This window comes from Odontesthes bonariensis, chromosome 15 (assembly GCF_027942865.1).
Source record: "Odontesthes bonariensis isolate fOdoBon6 chromosome 15, fOdoBon6.hap1, whole genome shotgun sequence".
Lineage (NCBI taxonomy): Eukaryota > Metazoa > Chordata > Actinopteri > Atheriniformes > Atherinopsidae > Odontesthes > Odontesthes bonariensis.
The window spans coordinates 24653339-24672411 of record NC_134520.1 but is presented as its reverse complement, the minus strand read 5'-3'; the positions used below and the strand labels follow the sequence as shown (position 1 = coordinate 24672411).

The 19073-nt window shown below is 40.2% G+C and overlaps 1 protein-coding gene across 2 annotated transcripts in view; it reads right to left on the bottom strand.

Moving 5' to 3' along the window:
- abca7 (ATP-binding cassette, sub-family A (ABC1), member 7) overlaps positions 1-19073 on the bottom strand; it is a 31931-nt gene that overhangs the window by 12451 nt on the left and 407 nt on the right. Inside the window, exons 2-27 of one of the 2 annotated variants that reach the window (XM_075485642.1) lie at positions 18161-18269; positions 17806-17899; positions 16790-16931; positions 15489-15613; positions 14471-14589; positions 14148-14345; positions 13899-13991; positions 13421-13658; positions 12823-12962; positions 12412-12528; positions 12032-12229; positions 9118-9323; positions 8682-8858; positions 8019-8241; positions 7672-7893; positions 7304-7508; positions 6896-7009; positions 6114-6285; positions 5730-5861; positions 4826-4965; positions 4585-4722; positions 3315-3559; positions 3076-3133; positions 2760-2962; positions 217-343; positions 90-113 (exon numbers count right to left, since the gene is read on the bottom strand). In XM_075485642.1, coding sequence (XP_075341757.1) covers positions 90-113; positions 217-343; positions 2760-2962; positions 3076-3133; positions 3315-3559; positions 4585-4722; positions 4826-4965; positions 5730-5861; positions 6114-6285; positions 6896-7009; positions 7304-7508; positions 7672-7893; positions 8019-8241; positions 8682-8858; positions 9118-9323; positions 12032-12229; positions 12412-12528; positions 12823-12962; positions 13421-13658; positions 13899-13991; positions 14148-14345; positions 14471-14589; positions 15489-15613; positions 16790-16931; positions 17806-17899; positions 18161-18226 — 3916 coding nt within the window. In that variant the 5' untranslated portion in view covers positions 18227-18269. The remainder of the gene's footprint in view (positions 1-89; positions 114-216; positions 344-2759; positions 2963-3075; positions 3134-3314; positions 3560-4584; positions 4723-4825; positions 4966-5729; positions 5862-6113; positions 6286-6895; positions 7010-7303; positions 7509-7671; positions 7894-8018; positions 8242-8681; positions 8859-9117; positions 9324-12031; positions 12230-12411; positions 12529-12822; positions 12963-13420; positions 13659-13898; positions 13992-14147; positions 14346-14470; positions 14590-15488; positions 15614-16789; positions 16932-17805; positions 17900-18160; positions 18270-19073) is intronic. The other variant, XM_075485643.1, reaches the window with a different exon arrangement.

Here is a 19073-nt window from a genome sequence, read left to right as displayed (position 1 = left end):
AAGAAACATTTCTTTGAATCGAATCTTTGGGACCAATAGAAACACCTTCCCACTAACATGATTTTCAGAAAGTGGTGAACTGAAGGTACCTCGTTTACGAAGTCTTTTCCTTCCTGGCAGCATTTTGGAAAGACAAACAGTCACAACCTAAACGAACAACTGGCTGTACTTGACAAGTGATTGTAAACAAGTGAGTGTGTGAGTGAGTGTGCACACCTGGATCTGGTTCTTCAGCGGGCGGCCCCTCAGCTCTCTGCTCTGATCGCTGCTGGCCGAGGGTGGATTCTGCCTCCTGCTCCGACTCAGCGTCCACGCCAGTTTCCTCCGCCACTCGTAGAAAGATCTAGAAATGCCCAGGGTGGTCATGGTAACACAATCAAACTGTTTTAGAAACACAACAACCCAATCAACCCAGTCAATCCAGACTCTCTGATCCCCTGATACCGACACTACTTTTCTGTCCTACCACACAAAGCTGCAGTCAGCAGGTGGCAGTAAAACTGCCTCCACTAGCTTTACATAAAGATCAGAACGGCATAGAGTGAGAGGCAATTGACACAGAGTAAACCCATTAAGCCCATTATGAGCATGGCTTCTCCACAAATATCCAGCCTCCTTGATAAATCCCAGTTGTGTCATTGTTTACACACACACTCACTCCCACACACAAAGTAAAGTTGGCAGGACACGCAAGCTGCACCGTTGTTGGCCCTGACGAGATATTTAAACATCACAACCCTGCAACCGTTTCTGCTGAACTTCCTGTTGTTACGACAAAGATCCGCAGCAGTTTAAAGCGACCCTGGCTTTTTTACTGCATAGTTATGAATATATTGATATCTTTATACAAGCTTTGAATCATCAAGATCAGACACAAACTTTGAGTGTATTATACAGTTAGAACAGGTAATGATGCAATTTGCTACATTTGTTGGACCTCTACAACTGTCAAATATGATGATTAGACATTTGTAATCTTAGTGTAATGTTTAGTGGTTAGTAAACTACATGGTGTTTGTTATAGAGGCATTAGTGAACAATGGGGTGATTTCAGTTACTTCCCCCATTTCTGATCTATATCCTAAATTCGCTGGAGGATCATTTGTGCGGTTCTATGACTGTTATTCATCAATATGTTCATTTACTTTTATATCCTGCTAACATTATACTGGCTATCCCTGTAGAATTTGTTTCAAATACAAAACTGATTCGAAAAAAGGTGGGGCGCTGCGTAGAAATGTAAATAAAAACAGAGTGCAAGGATTTTTAAAATCATAAACCACAATAAAACAGAAAACATCATGTGGAAAGAGGAATAATTTAATTTCAGAAGAAAAAAAATGAGCAAATATCAAATCTGATGGCAGCGACATGACTCAGAAATGTTGGGACAGGATCATGTTTACCACTGTGTAGCATCCCCATTCTTTTAATGACAAAAATCTGGGAACTCAGGAGATCAGTTGTTGAACTTCTGGGAGCAGAACTTCGTCCCATTATAATCTGATACAGGATTCTAGCTGATCAACAGTCCTGAGTCTTCTTTGTCATATTTTGCGTTTCGTGATGCTCCAATTTATTTTAACAGGGAAAAGCTGATCTAAGACCTGTAAATACCTTTCAGCATTGATGGTGCCTTCCTAGATGGGTAAGTTGCCCAGTCCATAGGCACTAATGCACCCTCATACCATCAGATGTGCAGGCTTTTAAACTGAGCTATTAAAAAGCTGGATGGTCTGTCTCGCCCTCAGTCTAGAGGACTTGGCATGCATGATTTCCAAATATTTAAATATTGTCTGTCTGACCACAGAGCAATTTCCTACTTTCCCTCAGTCCCTTTTAAATAAGACCCAGAGAAGACTTGTGCGTGGCGTCCGTGGATCATGCTTCTTCTCTGCGCGATAAGAGCTTAAAACTGCATTTGTGGACGGCACGGTGAACTGTGTTCACAGACAATGATTCCTGGAAGCGTTTCTGAGGCCATGCAGTGATTTCCATGACAGAATCATGTTTGTTTTTAATGCAGTGCTGCCTGAGGGCTTGAACATCATGGACATCCAATATTGATTTTCAGCCACATCCTTTGCCCACAGAGAGGTCTCCAGATTCTCAGAATCGTTTGATGATATCATGTTCTATAGTTTGTCCTTTCTTCTGACTTGTATGCTGCTTTGCACTTGCTCCTCGCTATTTTGGATACATACAGATACAATGCAATAAAGAGCCTCATTTCCAGACTTTTTCAGAAAAATCTCCAGTGTTTAGTCCTTTCTTTTGAGTACCACTTACTTTTCCAGCCTTTCGTTGCCCCTGTCACATCATTTTTGAGATGTGTTGCTGCCATGCAATTCAAAATGAGCTAATATTTTTCATTAAATAGTTAATTTGTCTCATTTTCAATGATCTATGGTGAATAAAATCTTGGTTTATGAGACGTGCAAATCATTGCATTCTGTTTTTAATTCACATTTTACATAGAATACATAGAATAATATTTTCAGTTCTGTATATTTTATGAAATCAATTGCTGTGTCATGTGTCAAATGTCACTTCTTCTCTTGTTCTGACTTTATCATCAGTACTGTTGAATTTGATCAACCCTACTTTTCAAAACTTGAGAATTGCTTCCGCTAAACACTTTAAACGTCACCTCCTCCCCTTGGTAGTTTTCATTTGACCTTTATCAAACCCTTAGGCGGTATCATACACATGCAACGGTCTGATTTTCACATTTTCACATGTTCATAACTGTAACTCACCTCCTCCAGCGAGCTGTCTGACAGGCCGTAGCTGCTGAGGCCCAGCTCGGGAAGCCTCTGGTCTAATTTAGACAAGAAGACAGCCAGGCTGCCGTCTTTGGCAGCTGCCTGCGGCACGTTGATCACCGCCTCTCGTTTAGAATCCTCCACGAGCCTCGCGCCAGGGATGAACTGCTGCACCAGAGAGAGCAAAGCTGCCAGGCCTGCCGTGGAAAATATCAGTCTTGTGTTAAAGCGATTATTGTGTGAATGAATCAAACGCTTTTCTCACTCTGAGGCAGCACAGTACACAGCGATGAGTTTGATAAAAACTCACACGAGTTGCTCGCCTCACTTCCAAGTCCAGTGTCTTCGCTCAAGGATGACTCACTGTCCTGAAACAGCAGAGTTTGCAGAGTCAGTAACTGTCCACCCCACACTCAAATTTTTGCTTTTTTATCCTTGTGTTGTTTGACTGCACTGTTTTTAATACCCGACACCCAACTAAACTAAAAAGAAGCATACTAACCACTTCTAGGTGGGTTTTCTACTAAAACTTTAAAATCATAAGCCAACCTTGACTAGTGCAGGCAGCTTGTTGGTGCTGGTGCTGGCACTGGTGCAGATACTAGAATTACTGGGAGTGCTGGTGTTCATTTCTTCCCTCTTCACCACAGTCAGGTAGTAGCCAGATCCCAGCCGAGATTTCAGGAAGAGTGGTGATCCGTAGCAGCAGAGCTTACCCTTGGAGATGATTGCGATCCTGTCACCTAGCAGCTCCGCCTCATCCATGTAGTGAGTAGATAAGATGATGGTCCGGTCTGATCCAGAAAGACACACAAAGCCACATGTTTTGATGATTACTTTTACATTTGTATATTTCGCCAGGCTCATTTTTGGTCATTTATTTCAGGTGTAGGTGGGATTCTTACAATTTCTTATGAACACTCTTGTGAAACATGCAATCACAAAACATTTTAAGTCAGCAAGACATAGAAAGGTACAAAGTTGTCACCCCAAAACAGTCTGACATGCCTTTCGATTTACATGAACTCATTCAGTACGTTTAAATGAACAGTTGAGCTGAGCTACAGTTAAAGCTTTAGTTTGCCATCTAATTGGACTATTGTCCTGAAATCAAATCAGTAAACAGAGAATGTCTGAAACTGAGACGGTGGACTGTGCGAAGAAACGTTCAAGATATTCTGTTACTTCTAACTTTCTCTGTGTGAGATCTCTGCACATGTCAATATAGATGTTTTCAGTGCACATACATAGTCTTTAAGTTGATTGAATGTTGATTTTGTCAGATGACTGTGCGGTTATAAAATCAGTATTTGCTTTAAGCGATCGCAGGATGACACATAGTCTTACCGCATCACAATTTCTGAAGCGTTCGGCCATCTGACTCAAGAAAAATATGAACGAGAGAATCTTTGTTGAGAATTTGGCTGTTTTAATATACACTTAAGCTTAAATGTTCTCACCAAAAAAAAATAAATGCAAAAAAAGATTAACCTTTCGATCCAGCGTGAGTGCTTAAGTCTGTTTAAGCCTTGTTGAGTTTATATATGCGGAGGAATTTGATCCCCTGCTGCATTATCTCGGTGTGTTAGTCTGGCTTTCAGAGCTTCGACTTCGTACGATTTCGGTCAGGCTAACATTTTTACATGCATTTCCAATGTCTGGTGTTGGTCGGACTAACACAATAAATTCTTTTTTAAAAAGTGTAATGTATACATACTTATTGTTTCACAAGGTCTCTCTTTCTTCTGGCTATTTAAATAGTTATTTCCTCTCATCCTACCACTCAGAGAACTTAATGAGATTCAATGTTCCACAACACCTTTGCGGTATTTCAGCAGCAGATCCCAAATCCCTCTGCGGGAGTAAGGGTCAACACCAGCTGTGGGCTCATCCAGGACAACCACCTTTGAGCCTCCAACAAACGCTATGGCCACAGACAGCTTCCTCTGCATGCCTCCTATCAGACAGACATGCAGACAGAGAGAACATTTCAAATTTGAAAAAGAAAACAAATGACCTGAGTGTACATGCACACACTGAATCCAAACTAGTGGCTTTACCAGACAGGTTTTTGGTCTGCTCGTGCCGTTTGTGCAACAGGCCGACATCCTCCAGCAAAATGTCAAGTTCAGCCTTCAACTTTTCTTCAGACAAACCCTTTAGACAGCCATAAAACCACACGTGCTCCTCCACTGTTAGTCTGATGGTGAGAGAAAGATACTTAAATATAAAGAAAAATCGGTTTAAGATGTACTATTCCTTTAAATACGGATGAATTAAAAGATTGACCACTTAATATTTTTGCCAGCTCAAACTTTAACTGAAGTTTTTGCACTAACTTTTTGCAAAATAACGTGGTTTTTCGATACGTAACACACATTTAAAACAGTGTACAGATCCTTAACTGGGCCCTTTCATAACAATTATAGTATCGCCTTCTCGATTTGGGCATTTTATCTCATTCTTCCTGGCAGACTCAAAGCTCAAGCAGATTGGATGGCAAGAATCTGTAAGCTGCCATCTTCAGGGCTTTGGTAGCGTCAAACAATGTTGGTCAGACAATGGTCCTGAAGCCAGGACAGCATTGTTATGACTCTCTGTTTCCTTTCCTTGTTGTGCTAAAACATGCAACACCACTTTGGTTTCAGGTAACATGCACTCCTCAAGTACGTCTCTGTATTTGGCTGCATTCATCATTCATTCTCACAATTTTGACCCGTCACCATGTCACTGCTCACCAGGCACACAAGGCAAAGAGTCTGAATTATTTTGCAAATGAGTGACTTCAACTTTTGATCAATAAATTTGCACAAATTGAAATGAATTAAATTTCACTTTGGCTTTACGGCTTCACGAGTGCAGAAAGGAAGAGGTAAAAATGGCCATTTCTGTTAACTTAAAATCAAATCTTTAGCACAACAAAGCACATAATCACTGCCTTTTACACAGGATTTTGAGCCTTACATATCGAACAGGACATTGTGCTGTGGACAAACTCCCAGAGTCCTCCTGATGATGTCCATGTCATAGCGAATGTCCATCCCCTTGATGTACATGGTCCCAGAGGTGGGCGGAAACAGGCCAGTCAGCACAGAACTGACAAATGTCAAACACAGTCAGAGAAATATCTTATTACAACACCTTTTACATGTAAAGAAATTATGAACTCATTCCTGGTAAACTGTAACAAGCCATTGTCACCGTAATTTCCGACAATAGCACTTGCACACTAAAGATGTTTATATAGACTACGTATATGATCCCACGTATACTGGCAGTCATTTAACAGAGACTGAGTTACACTGCAGAGGGTGATTTTCAAGATAACTTTCAGTCTGGATCTCTTACATGGTGGTGGTTTTGCCGGCTCCGTTGTGGCCGAGAAAAGAGGTGATCTGCCCCTCGTAGAACTTCAGGTTGAGATGGTTGACGGCAACCTTCCCTCCCTTCTTGTAGATTTTCACCAGATTTCTGATGTTCACGCCAAGGATCATATTAATGGGCTCTGACTCAATGTTATCTAAATACAGACATAGACAGACAATATAAAGCACATAAATGGGGATAAAAACTGACACACATATGAGACTAATTACTAATATTAATATATTATTAATATTAATTAGACTAATATTAATAACTGATTACTAAGATCAGTTATTAATATGGTCATAACTCAACAAAACAATCTGAGGTCTGGGCTGATATCTCAAATTGAATTTTAGTTGTCTTCTTTTCTCAAACCTTGTTAATTAATGGGCTTATAGTCTCAGCTTGTTACCCTAATTTGCACTTAATGGTCTTAAGCTTAGAAAACTGCCAGAATGGTCTTTTAAGAGGTAAGAAGAGCAAAGGTGAAGACAACAATTAGAACTGAGCTCTTTCCTCTCAAATGTGACCAAGTGCTTACCAGGTTTGTTTTTTTTTTTTCTTTTTTTTTTTTTTTTATCTAACAGCAAAATAATGATGAAAGTGCAATGAGATGACTTCTATTGTGACATTTTGGCTCCACATAAATAAAAGTGAAATAAATGAAAACATTTTTTTTAGATAGGATTCTTCCTGAAGACGACAATAACAAAAAAGTTTTTAACTGGACATAACAGGTAATGAGCAGCAGCCTCTCGTACCTTCATCCTGGTCCGTGGGTGCTGGTGGGATCGGCATGCCGACTTCAAGAGGAACTCCACCCCAGTAGTTGAACTGAAAAATGAAGTACCAAGGCCTGGGGACCCCATAGTCACCTAGTGCAAAGAAAAACATGCATCCACAAAACTAAAGATACATGTTTGAAGTATAGCATTCTCCTTTTAGGTTGTTGCTGTCCCTGAAACCCCACTGATCACGACACTGTAAAGCTGAAACTATGATAACGTAGGAATCTCCACTACACTTGTTGGCTCTTCTGAGAAAAAAAAACCCCAGTTGAAAGTGCCAGTCAAACCAAAATTTGTGGTTTTGTACACAGGGCAGGAGATTATCCTCATCTAGCAATCACAGCAGCCATTCACAGAAAGATAAATCCCAAATTGTCATACCGGGAAAAACGGCTTCGATGTACCAGGCAGCGATGGCATAGAGAAAGGCATCCGCATAAAGCATCATTATAGAAGTCGTGAAGCTGTATCGGTCTCCTTCTACAGGGCTGACCCGGAGGTTGTACCACTGGATACCGACACCTTGCTCCTCATACTGAGAGAAATAATCGCAGCCAAAGCCAAAGGCCACCGGGGACAAGAAACTCTGAAAGATAAACCGTTACATGCTGTGAAGCATTGAACTCAGCCATTCATCGAGGTTCTTTTTAAACTTCCGGGTTTTATTTCACGTGAACAGGACTGCTCCAAAAGTGTCAGATGTACTTTAGTTATTCGTTGTGAAACATTTGCAGCCATAGTTTACTCACAGCCAAGATTCGGTGCGTAGAATTGAGGTGGTCTCTCCAGGCGACACACAGCACGTAAGGTAGATAGAAACTGAAGTAGATGAGCCCTCCGCAGGCAGCAGCCAGGTTGGCCTTGGAGAAGAACGTGCTGATGAGGAAACACTGCATGATGGTAGCAGTGGCAAAAGCCATGAGGAAAAAGAAGACAACGGTTGGGTCGCTGTATGGCAGTATGTCACCCCACTGAGAAAAAGAGAGAGAAAGATTATCAGTTGGGTGACTGAATTCACACAGCTGTGCTCATGTTGTGTTGCAGTTTAGTATTTGTCCTTTAACACATAACCGAGTTGAATGAGTGGTCATCCCACCTTGAGCAGAGCAATAAGAAGCGCTGCAGAAATCAAGAAAGGAACCAAGCTGCTGATGAACCAGCTGAACCACAGCGTTCCTGTACCCAGACCCATAATCCTCATGGTTTCCTTCAGCCTCGCCTCCTTCTCGTACACCACACCTTTGATGATCATAGCCACAGAGTAGATCCAGGCCAGGGTCATGAACAGAGGCAGGGAGCGATTCAGCACTCGAAGAAAACTGTTTGAGAGGAAACCACCATTTTAATATGTGAGCTGATGCTGAATAATGACACAGTTCACGTCTTCATTTTGTTAATCAGTTCACAATTAAAGCCCAGTCCTTCTTAAGAGGTTCCCAGTCTGTGTTGCCTCCCTCTCGCTGAGTGTAAGTGTGATCAAAAAAGTGCACATTTGAACTGGTTTTAAACCAAATGATTTAATATAGGCTAAAACTATTCTCTCCACTAAACTTTCCACAACCCTCTGATACCAACAGAAAGAATAAGAAAATAAAAACACTGGCATAACATGGAGTTATTTCTATCTCAACATTTGATCCCACCATTAAACTTCAAAGAACCACATTTTCAGACGAGAGAGAGATAAAACGAGGTGTCTGAAAGCAGCTCGACGGCATTATGACCGTGAGCGCAGTTTACAACAGAATCCATCACTCACACATCGTCCACATAGCAGGGGTAAGGCATCTGCTGGATGTATATTCCGGTAGTCTGTTTAACTCCAGTAAGCAGGCTGCTCACAGCTTTATCCACCAGGTCCTGAATGTAGACAAAACCGCCCCAAATGTAGCGCATATCATTAAACGGGTCAGCAGATGGTCCAGGATCCCAAAACCTGAAAACAAGACAAGACGTACATGAACTTTCAAAAACCTAAAAATCTTAATCATTTGGTTTAGCTTCCTCAAAATGCTCTAATGCTGTCTTTATGGAAGCCTCGAGTTCTCAGAGAAAGCTTAAGGACATTCAACTAAAGCAAAGACCATCCTGCACAGAAAGGTGCTCAGAGGCATAAAACAGAAGCTGCCTTCCCATAATTAAAATGGAAAGATCTATTGATACTCCTAAAATAGAAGAGAATGACTCCTCAGTACCTGTCCTTTATCTTATTGGTCCGGGTCACATCATCAATATCCATTCGGATCTTGTAGGTGACGTGGGGCGGTAGCTCAGTTGAGGATGTGTTGGGCACCATGAAAACCACACCCGCCCAGAAGTGTCTGTCCTCCAACAGCTCCAGAGCTCTGTCAATCAGGTGACCCTCCGTGTCGTACCCCTCCAGTTTGTTCAGGGAGAAACACTGAGGAAGAGGACGAGATTGTAAAAGACTGGAGGATGATATGTTGAGCATTTACCTGTTAAAGCAATACAATGTAACTTCTCAAAAAGCCCCTTATGGAGCTCCCCCTACAGGCTTGGAGGTAATGTACGGTTACACTGTCGTAAATACAACACCCTTTCGCTTTCACGTTTCACGTTTGTTGACGAACCGGCGAGGAGTCAGAAGGTGCAAGCTATGTCGACCGAGAAGGTAAGAGTAATCAAATGTACCTGGGAGCGTGAGAGGGGTCTATTTGTTGTTGCGGTAGGTGTGCCAGAAAGCAAGTCGAAGTACTTCCGCTCAGCTCCCGGGCCGGTCCAACAAAGTTACATAGCGCAGTTTTTCCAACTCAGACCCCCGAAGGGCATAGGAGACAGGCCAATCGTAATATTAAAACTCATTCTAGCCGCACAATTTTTTTCAAGCTGTTATTTTAAGGTAGAAATGTTACATAGTATTGCTTTAACTGTAACCAGGATTCATCACTCACTTATCTAATATTTCTGATCTATTATTGTTTTTCACACCAAACATCTAGAAAATCTACAACAGAAACAGCCAGAAAAGAAAAAAACAACAACAACAAAGTTCACATTCATTCTATAATCATTCAGTCTACAATTAGTCAGTCTATAATCATTCAGTCTATAATCATTCGGTCTACAATCATTCAGTCTATAATCATTCAGTCTACAATCATTCAGTCTACAATCATTCAGTCTACAATCATTCAGTCTATAATCATTCAGTCTATAATCATTCAGTCTACAATCATTCAGTCTACAATCATTCAGTCTACAATCATTCAGTCTACAATCATTCAGTCTACAATCATTCAGTCTATAATCATTCAGTCTATAATCATTCAGTCTACAATCATTCAGTCTACAATCATTCAGTCTACAATCATTCAGTCTACAATCATTCAGTCTATAATCATTCAGTCTATAATCATTCAGTCTACAATCATTCAGTCTACAATCATTCAGTCTACAATCATTCAGTCTACAATCATTCAGTCTATAATCATTCGGTCTACAATCATTCGGTCTACAATCATTCGGTCTACAATCATTCGGTCTATAATCATTCGGTCTACAATCATTCAGTCTACAATCATTCGGTCTACAATCATTCGGTCTATAATCATTCGGTCTATAATCATTCGGTCTACAATCATTCAGTCTACAATCATTTGGTCTACAATCATTTGGTCTACAATCATTTGGTCTATAATCATTCGGTCTACAATCATTCAGTCTATAATCATTCAGTCTACAATCATTCGGTCTATAATCATTCAGTCTACAATCATTCGGTCTACAATCATTCGGTCTATAATCATTCAGTCTACAATCATTCAGTCTACAATCATTCAGTCTACAATCATTCAGTCTATAATCATTCAGTCTACAATCATTCAGTCTACAATCATTCAGTCTATAATCATTCAGTCTACAATCATTCAGTCTACAATCATTCAGTCTATAATCATTCAGTCTACAATCATTCAGTCTACAATCATTCGGTCTATAATCATTCAGTCTACAATCATTCAGTCTACAATCATTCAGTCTACAATCATTCAGTCTACAATCATTCAGTCTATAATCATTCAGTCTACAATCATTCAGTCTACAATCATTCAGTCTACAATCATTCAGTCTATAATCATTCAGTCTACAATCATTCAGTCTACAATCATTCGGTCTACAATCATTCAGTCTACAATCATTCAGTCTACAATCATTCAGTCTATAATCATTCAGTCTACAATCATTCGGTCTATAATCATTCAGTCTACAATCATTCGGTCTACAATCATTCAGTCTACAATCATTCGGTCTACAATCATTCGGTCTATAATCATTCAGTCTACAATCATTCAGTCTACAATCATTCAGTCTATAATCATTCAGTCTACAATCATTCAGTCTACAATCATTCAGTCTATAATCATTCAGTCTACAATCATTCAGTCTACAATCATTCAGTCTATAATCATTCAGTCTACAATCATTCAGTCTACAATCATTCGGTCTATAATCATTCAGTCTACAATCATTCAGTCTACAATCATTCAGTCTACAATCATTCAGTCTACAATCATTCAGTCTATAATCATTCAGTCTACAATCATTCAGTCTACAATCATTCAGTCTACAATCATTCAGTCTATAATCATTCAGTCTACAATCATTCAGTCTACAATCATTCGGTCTACAATCATTCAGTCTACAATCATTCAGTCTACAATCATTCAGTCTATAATCATTCAGTCTACAATCATTCAGTCTACAATCATTCAGTCTATAATCATTCAGTCTACAATCATTCGGTCTACAATCATTCAGTCTACAATCATTCAGTCTACAATCATTCAGTCTACAATCATTCAGTCTACAATCATTCAGTCTACAATCATTCAGTCTATAATCATTCAGTCTACAATCATTCAGTCTACAATCATTCAGTATACAATCATTCAGTCTACAATCATTCAGTCTACAATCATTCAGTCTACAATCATTCAGTCTATAATCATTCAGTCTACAATCATTCAGTCTACAATCATTCAGTCTTTGTCAGCATTTTGTTCAACTTGAAAACTGTTTTTTTGTTAAACTCTGTTGCATATTTTGAGGGGAACATTAAATAAAAAATATAAGAGGTTGAAGGAGGATAACCTCAGTGACTTGTGCAAGAGTGTTGATGGTGTTTCCGACATCATTGTAGAGGTCCATCCATGAAGCTGGTGCCCCTTGCTTCCTTGGGGTGTCTGGTGGGGGCGTAGACAGGAAACGAACAATCTGGGAGGCTGTCCAAGGCGTGTTTTCCAAACGCATGTTGATCAGTACTGCAATCTCCGGACGCCTTAGCAAATCCTGTTTTACACACACACACACACACACACACACACACACACACACACACACACACACACACACACACACACACACACACAAACAAAGGAAGTGTACTCTATATTAAAAGAGTTTTTCTAGCATCCAGTGCGTCATAACAAAATCATCAGTCATGAAGTGGGAGAGCAGCAGGTGAGTCACACCTGCAGAAGCTGAATCTCCACACTGGTCTCCATGTAGTTCTTGATTAGTGGTCCCACCTCCTCCCAGGCTTCACTGAGATCGTGGAGAATCTGCATGTCTTCAAAAGTCTTATTCACCTTCACGGACACAAATACACCAAATAAAACAATGCAGGTGTCCTTTGTTTTAAGAGTTAAATTAGGCATGTTTTTGTGGCATAAAGTGACAGCCTGGAAACATTAAGTTGTTTAAGTCAGTGGTAAATATAATGCACTTGTCTGCAAACATCCAGCAAATTTGCTGGTGTTCAATCCTGTGATCAGTCTTGAGGATTTCTACTTTGTGTCATTAGTGGATTAAAAGTTAACTTATGGTTAACTTATAGGTCAGGTGAAATCAGAAGAGAGTTTGTGAGTTTTGTTCTTTGGTACCTCTTTCATGACTTTCTGTACTGCAGGAGAGTTTGGTGTGTACAACAGTTTTCCAATAAACAGAGGTTTGATTCCTCGCCACACGATGCGAGACAGGGGGTTGGACTCCAGGCCTCGGATGAAACTTCTACAGAATGGAGCTGCAGGAGGCGAAGAAACGACCAAACAGGACAAGTCAGACAATAGCACAACACAACTGGGGTGTGATTCTCAGCAGCATCGTCCTAATTTCTGGTCTTGTAATAGAATGTTTCCATTTATGGTCATTTGCAACCTGCTATAACATAAGGTTTGTAAAATAGTTCAAAAATGGTTGAATGACTTTAACCAATCAGATGCAGAGTCAATCATTTCAATAAAATAATAAACGCTGTTAAAACTAAAACCTTCCCATAACCAACCACAGGATGCCAGTTGATCACAACTTTAGCATTTTCGCCACAAATGGCTTTGAGTCTTGGACAGTGGACTCTCATGTTCATGCAATCTCAAAAATCTTGTAAATCGCGTTATCTGAACCACCTGAAAGGTTAAAAACCTGCTTGCGACAAACTTGTCTACAAAGATAAGAATAACCTTTTTCGCATTGGCCTCTTACTTGTGTTGTTGGTGGTGTCCAGGTCCAGGTCCTCTGTGCCGTTTTTACCCAAGAAAGACTTGATGTCATTGTTTTCATACCAGTTAAGTGACGGGACACGTTCGCCGCCAATCTTAGGATGGCCACATATGATCTTTGAAAAGGCTCTGAAACTTTCTCTGGGGTGCGCTTTGCGATTTTCAGGCAATAGAAGATCCAGAGCTTCATTCATTTCTGTGAAACTAGAGAGGGAGGAGAGCTGATGGAAGACGGAGACGAGGGGCAGAAATGACGAGAGAAAAACATTGTAGTGAGTCAGAAAATATGAAAAACACAAAAATACAGACACAGGAAAACTAACAGGAAAGCATAGAACCATAACGTTAAACTATCAGCCACATTATCTGGTCTGTTATTAATGGAGGAGTTTAGAACAATTGGGTCTAATCTATCAGTTAAACATAATTTAGCAAAATATGGGCACAATATAAGTTCTTACATCACCCATGAGTACAGCCAGCTCCTCGGAAATCGAGGTGACAGCCTGATTGATGAGCCTGAGGTCTCCAGCGCTGACCATCAGACGTTCCGCCTGTCAGGGAGAAAAGTTTGATTGTGTGTAAACAGAGAAAATGTTGGATTCCCTGTAGACTGATTCGATTTGGGTGGAAGCAGGCAAAAGTGCTTTGTTACAGTTTCATCCGCCTGCTTCCAGCCATCTCACGAGAATTTCCATGACAGCACCTACTGTGAGGAACTTGGACAAGTCAAGCTGGGTGAGGAAAAGGCGCTCAGCCTCCTGCAGGACGTCAGCTGGTTGGTCACACAGCTGAGTCTGAAGATCAGTCATGTTGGCTGCTCCTCCGTCTACAGTAAGCAACTTTTCCAGCGAGCTCATGTTGCACACCAACACCTTCAGTGGCGTCTGAGCTACTGGCAACGTAGCCTGGAGGGGACATAAGTGACACACCGCGATCAATTTCAAGCAAAAGTCAAATTATCAGGGGTTAAAGCCGGTACTCTACCGTCACAAGTGGATGCTTATTTGAGTTTCAGAAACAAGGTTTGAACCTGAAAATTTAGGCGAGCGTTCATCAATTGGTCCATGGACGCAGGCGTCAGGCTGGTGTTGGTCAGGAGAAAGCTGGAGAAAGTCTCATTGGCTCTCAGGGATTCTTTTATTGGGGGAGCTGCAGTGAAAACACAACGATCAGCACCGTTCAGTGTCATGAGTAAAACATACTGTATTCTATATAAAAGCCGACTGCAAAAACATCATTTAAAACAAAAGCTGTTTGCAGGTTAGTTTGCTTAATGGACACCAATACTTTGCTGTTTTCAAGCTTGAGTGATGACTGATGGAGAAAGGGTGTAACTGTTTCAGCTGACAGCTGCCAGCACACTACCTGTCCTGAAGTGCAGACATGTATCAATTACATACTATTAACACGTAATATCAACTGAGCAGACGATTCATACAAGCCACAGTTACACATTTCGATGTATTACTTTTCAGCTATCATTTCCTCCTAATCGTCTGCACCACAAAAAATCCTACATGTGATTTTACAAAGTGGAACCTGTATGGTATCAGTGACTGAGGTTGTTAGATTAAGCAGACATAAATGTTCGATTTGCAGCGCACACATTGAAAACTGCCTTTCATTCACTCCATTGTCAGTCAGGGACAGCCGTGTAACTTAATCTGACCACAACAAGGAGAAACTAAACAAGCAGTGTGTGGTGCTTTCATAACAACAGCAACAGACAATCATCTTATCGCTCAACACCTGTTTAAACCATTTATAGAGATCAGCCACTGGTTTCTACTCAAGTGTGGGAACAACATTTTATGTATTTATCAATATATTTCCAACTGTACTGGTTTCATGAACAGAATGTATTCTTATTCCTAAGAAGCAAGCTTGCACATACACCTTGACTTCAAACAGTGCCAGTTCGAGTTTGGACGCACCTACTCTTTCCACAGAAAAGGATAGACGTGTCCGAACTTCTGACTGGTATTAATAACCCACCCTCCCATGTTTAAGTGTCACTGATCAGTGCAGAAAAAGATTCAAATAAATACTTGGCATGGATCCAAGTCTCTCTCCCAGCAGCCGGACATTCTTCATCAGGTCCTGAGAGCTAGAGTGGCTCCGGTTTGCGCTGAAGGACAGAATAGTCTGAGCATCCACGAAAAGACGTGACAGTCTGGAGGAGAAAACACAACAAGAGGACTCTTTACTGGGACAAATGTGTGCGGTTAAGTTACCATCGGTCAGCCAAAAAGATATGACCATCATTCCTCAACTGGAAACTCATAAGAGATAAACTTTTGGTCTCATTGCCAATACACGTATCTTGAAATAACTTAAATCAACTGATATATCAATCGAAGAAATGTAAATGATTGATTCGCAAGTTAATTTGTGAAACTGAAATTAAATGAAAACAACAACTTCCTAAAGACCAAGAAACAGTCTAAAGAAGTCAAGAAACCCCAACAAATAGTTTTTTTATTTCAGATTTTGACAAAAAAGAAATGATGTGTTAGTGAATTAACTTTAAAGGCCGGTATAAACATTTTGTTACCCTCTGACAGAGCAGGACGGCACCGACTGTTTCAGCTATTTTCAGTGTCTACGCCAGGCTGAGCTTCTTTTTTTTAACCTACAAACTGTATCAAACTTAATCTAATTCTTGGCAAGACGATATTTTCCGACAAGTCAAACCATTTCTTTAACCCTTTAAAGAGAAAAACAGCAAAATAAAAAGTGTTTCTTTGCATATTTTCGTTTCCTTGGAGCAATAATAATCGGAATCGTTGCTTTTTTCCCAAATGTTTGAGGTGACACTTTATTGTAAAAGCAAGAGATTTTTAAAAACTAAAATCATAACGCATTTTGTTAGCATTAAATATCTAAACCAAGTTTTAGAGATGGTTAGGCGGGTTAATTTCTGTTAATTTTTAATAATTCAGAGTTTAGTCTTTGAAAAGTGCGCTCTACCATATGGTAGAACAGCTCTTTAAAGGGTTATGGAAGCATGTAAAGTATTGCAAATAACTAAGAGTTTGCACATGTACGGGCTTTTACGCTTTGTGACACCCTACACTGTAAGTTAGATACTTTTGTTCAAAAGCTACATAATAAATAATCTAATCTGTTAACATGATAAATTAGTTCAAGGACACTGAAGTGTGTCTATGGACTTCTAATCTAATGTAGCAGTACAGAGTCTGTTATGAAACTTGATTAAATGAGCCAAATATGCAAACAATTTTTATTCTAAAAAATTAAATCAATATATAAATATAAAGAATACACTAATTATACTGACTGCACCACCCCTGACACCCAAGCCTGTTTCTACCTCCAGTCTACCTACATGGAGTTGTCAAAGTTGCCGACTTGGCCTGGCATCTCCCCTGGTGTCGGGCGGTGGAAGCAGGGGTTGTTGATGTTGCAGATGATACCCTGAACCCAGGGCAAGGTGCCTGCTGATGGCAAGGGTTTGTTCGGGAAGTGGCCTACGAGTAAGAGAAGCACAACGTTCAGAACCAGGAGATTAGCTTGAAATTACCGTGTGCGTGCCCTGAAACATGGTCCGAGCAAAACTGTAGCACAACTAAAGCTGCTGTAGTGTGAAGATTAGTTTATATCCCCAAAAGATGTAAAGAAGACCAAAAAAAAGCAAATAATGATCTCCTGCTTTGCTTCAAAACATATGGATACCCACACAATGAATACAATCCACAAATAATATTGCTTTACGTACAATTTAAATGTACACGACCATGTAAATACAAGAAATGAAACACCCTTTATCATGAATAATAATAATTTGATCATTTACAAGGTTTTTCATCTGAGTCTGATGATGCCTTTAGAAAGCTTACATCACCAGCAAAGATAAAGTTATCAAGACACAACTTTATCACGCACAAAAAATGTAAAAGACAGACAAAATGACCTAAATTGTGCTGTGTTCTCTGACGTGAACATGTCACGTCATATCATCTAATTTCAACGCAGGATCTGTCAAAGAAGGTCAAGAGACCTTTCTGCTCCCTTTTCATGAAATCAACCTCAAAATCACCTAAAATGAAGTAAGCTGATACTCAGCAGTTACTTCAACAGGTGCATATTTTGGTCAACTAGGTCAACTTTGTATAATTCTTGCGCATTTGTAAAATGTCTCTATGTGTAGTCTGTCTTGATCCGGAAGCTCTGGCAAAGGAGATAGGTCAATTTGATGTTTAGTCCTGGTTAGATAAAGCATAAAATGAAGTGTGGGCATGGCACGCACATCACTTTCAGTGTGTTAATCTTCTTTAACTGGTTGGCAAAAGGCCATTTTTCGGACCTGTTAGAGGGCATGGGAGAAGACACAGTTTCACTCACATTGGCCTTGTTTGTAAGAAGGGTTTGAATGGCGAACAGAGATGAGGATGACAAAGAGGAAGAGTGGCCAGAGGAGCTCGATGATCAGCTGGATCTGCACCAGAAGAGAACAAGGGAGGTGTCAACTGTGCATTAAATAATCAATTATGTTCATTGATGAGTGACAGGGGCTAAAGGTTTGTTATATAACCAAGAAATGAACGTAATTTTTCCATTAAACTTCACATGAGGGTGTTATTACATGAATATGATGCCCACAGCTTTGCAGGTGTTAGAGGAGATATCTGCGTGTCATGTGTTTCATTACAGATTGAAAAAAAACATTTTTAATTTTGGAAGATAGAGACGTGGTCACCTTGTTCCTTCTGCGATATGTGATATTCTTCCAGAGCAGAAGGTAAAGCTGTTTGAAAAACCCCATCGCTTGCAGCAGCTACCTGGCCATGACGCGATGATGAAAAATACTGAGAAGGAAAAAAAAAAGGGAAAAAAACACAAGTTCAGTGGGACATCATTGATGGCAAAATGTTGAAGAGTAGGGAGTGGGTGGGTTGCCACTTAAAATTGCAGCTGGCCAGATTTTTGCTTTTTCTTATGTCATTTGTCAACTATACAAAGGAAAAAGGAAAGAAAAACTCCAAACTTTTCTAATAAAGGACAGCCGGGAGCAACCGAACCTGAGGACTAAGAAGAGTTAAACTCCTATCCTCTTTCATTCCCTTTCCATTTCACAAAAACATGGAAGAGACGGGCGAAGCCTCCAACAGGCTCTCTTTGTGTGTGTTGTGAGGAAAGGTTGTCTTTCGTGACCGCTGTGATCTGCTCAACAAAGACAATCCCCTGCTTTATCCTGAAATCCTCCTGATCCAAACAGCTTACCTGTGTCACTCAGACCATCACTTTTGCTCTCTCGGTGCCTCTTGACTGAGCTGTTGCTCTTGTGTTGCTCTTGTAAATAAACTAAAGTGGGCAGTTTTTTGCCAGGTTACAAGGGAACACTCAGACTCATTTCCTTTGCAAATCAACCACATGACATCGTTCATTTAAAAGCAGTGCAGGTGTAGCATACAGATTAATATCTGAACTCCTAATTTGGATCATTACATTCCCTAAAATCTTTCCATTTCCTGTTTTGAAGCTTCACTGATGGCTGAAAAGCATTAATAGGTTATTACTGCAGTGTAATGAATGTGTCAAGTAATGGACCAAGCAAACGTAAGGACACATTTTCCCATGGCCGACAAAAAACGCAGTAAAACAAATTAGCA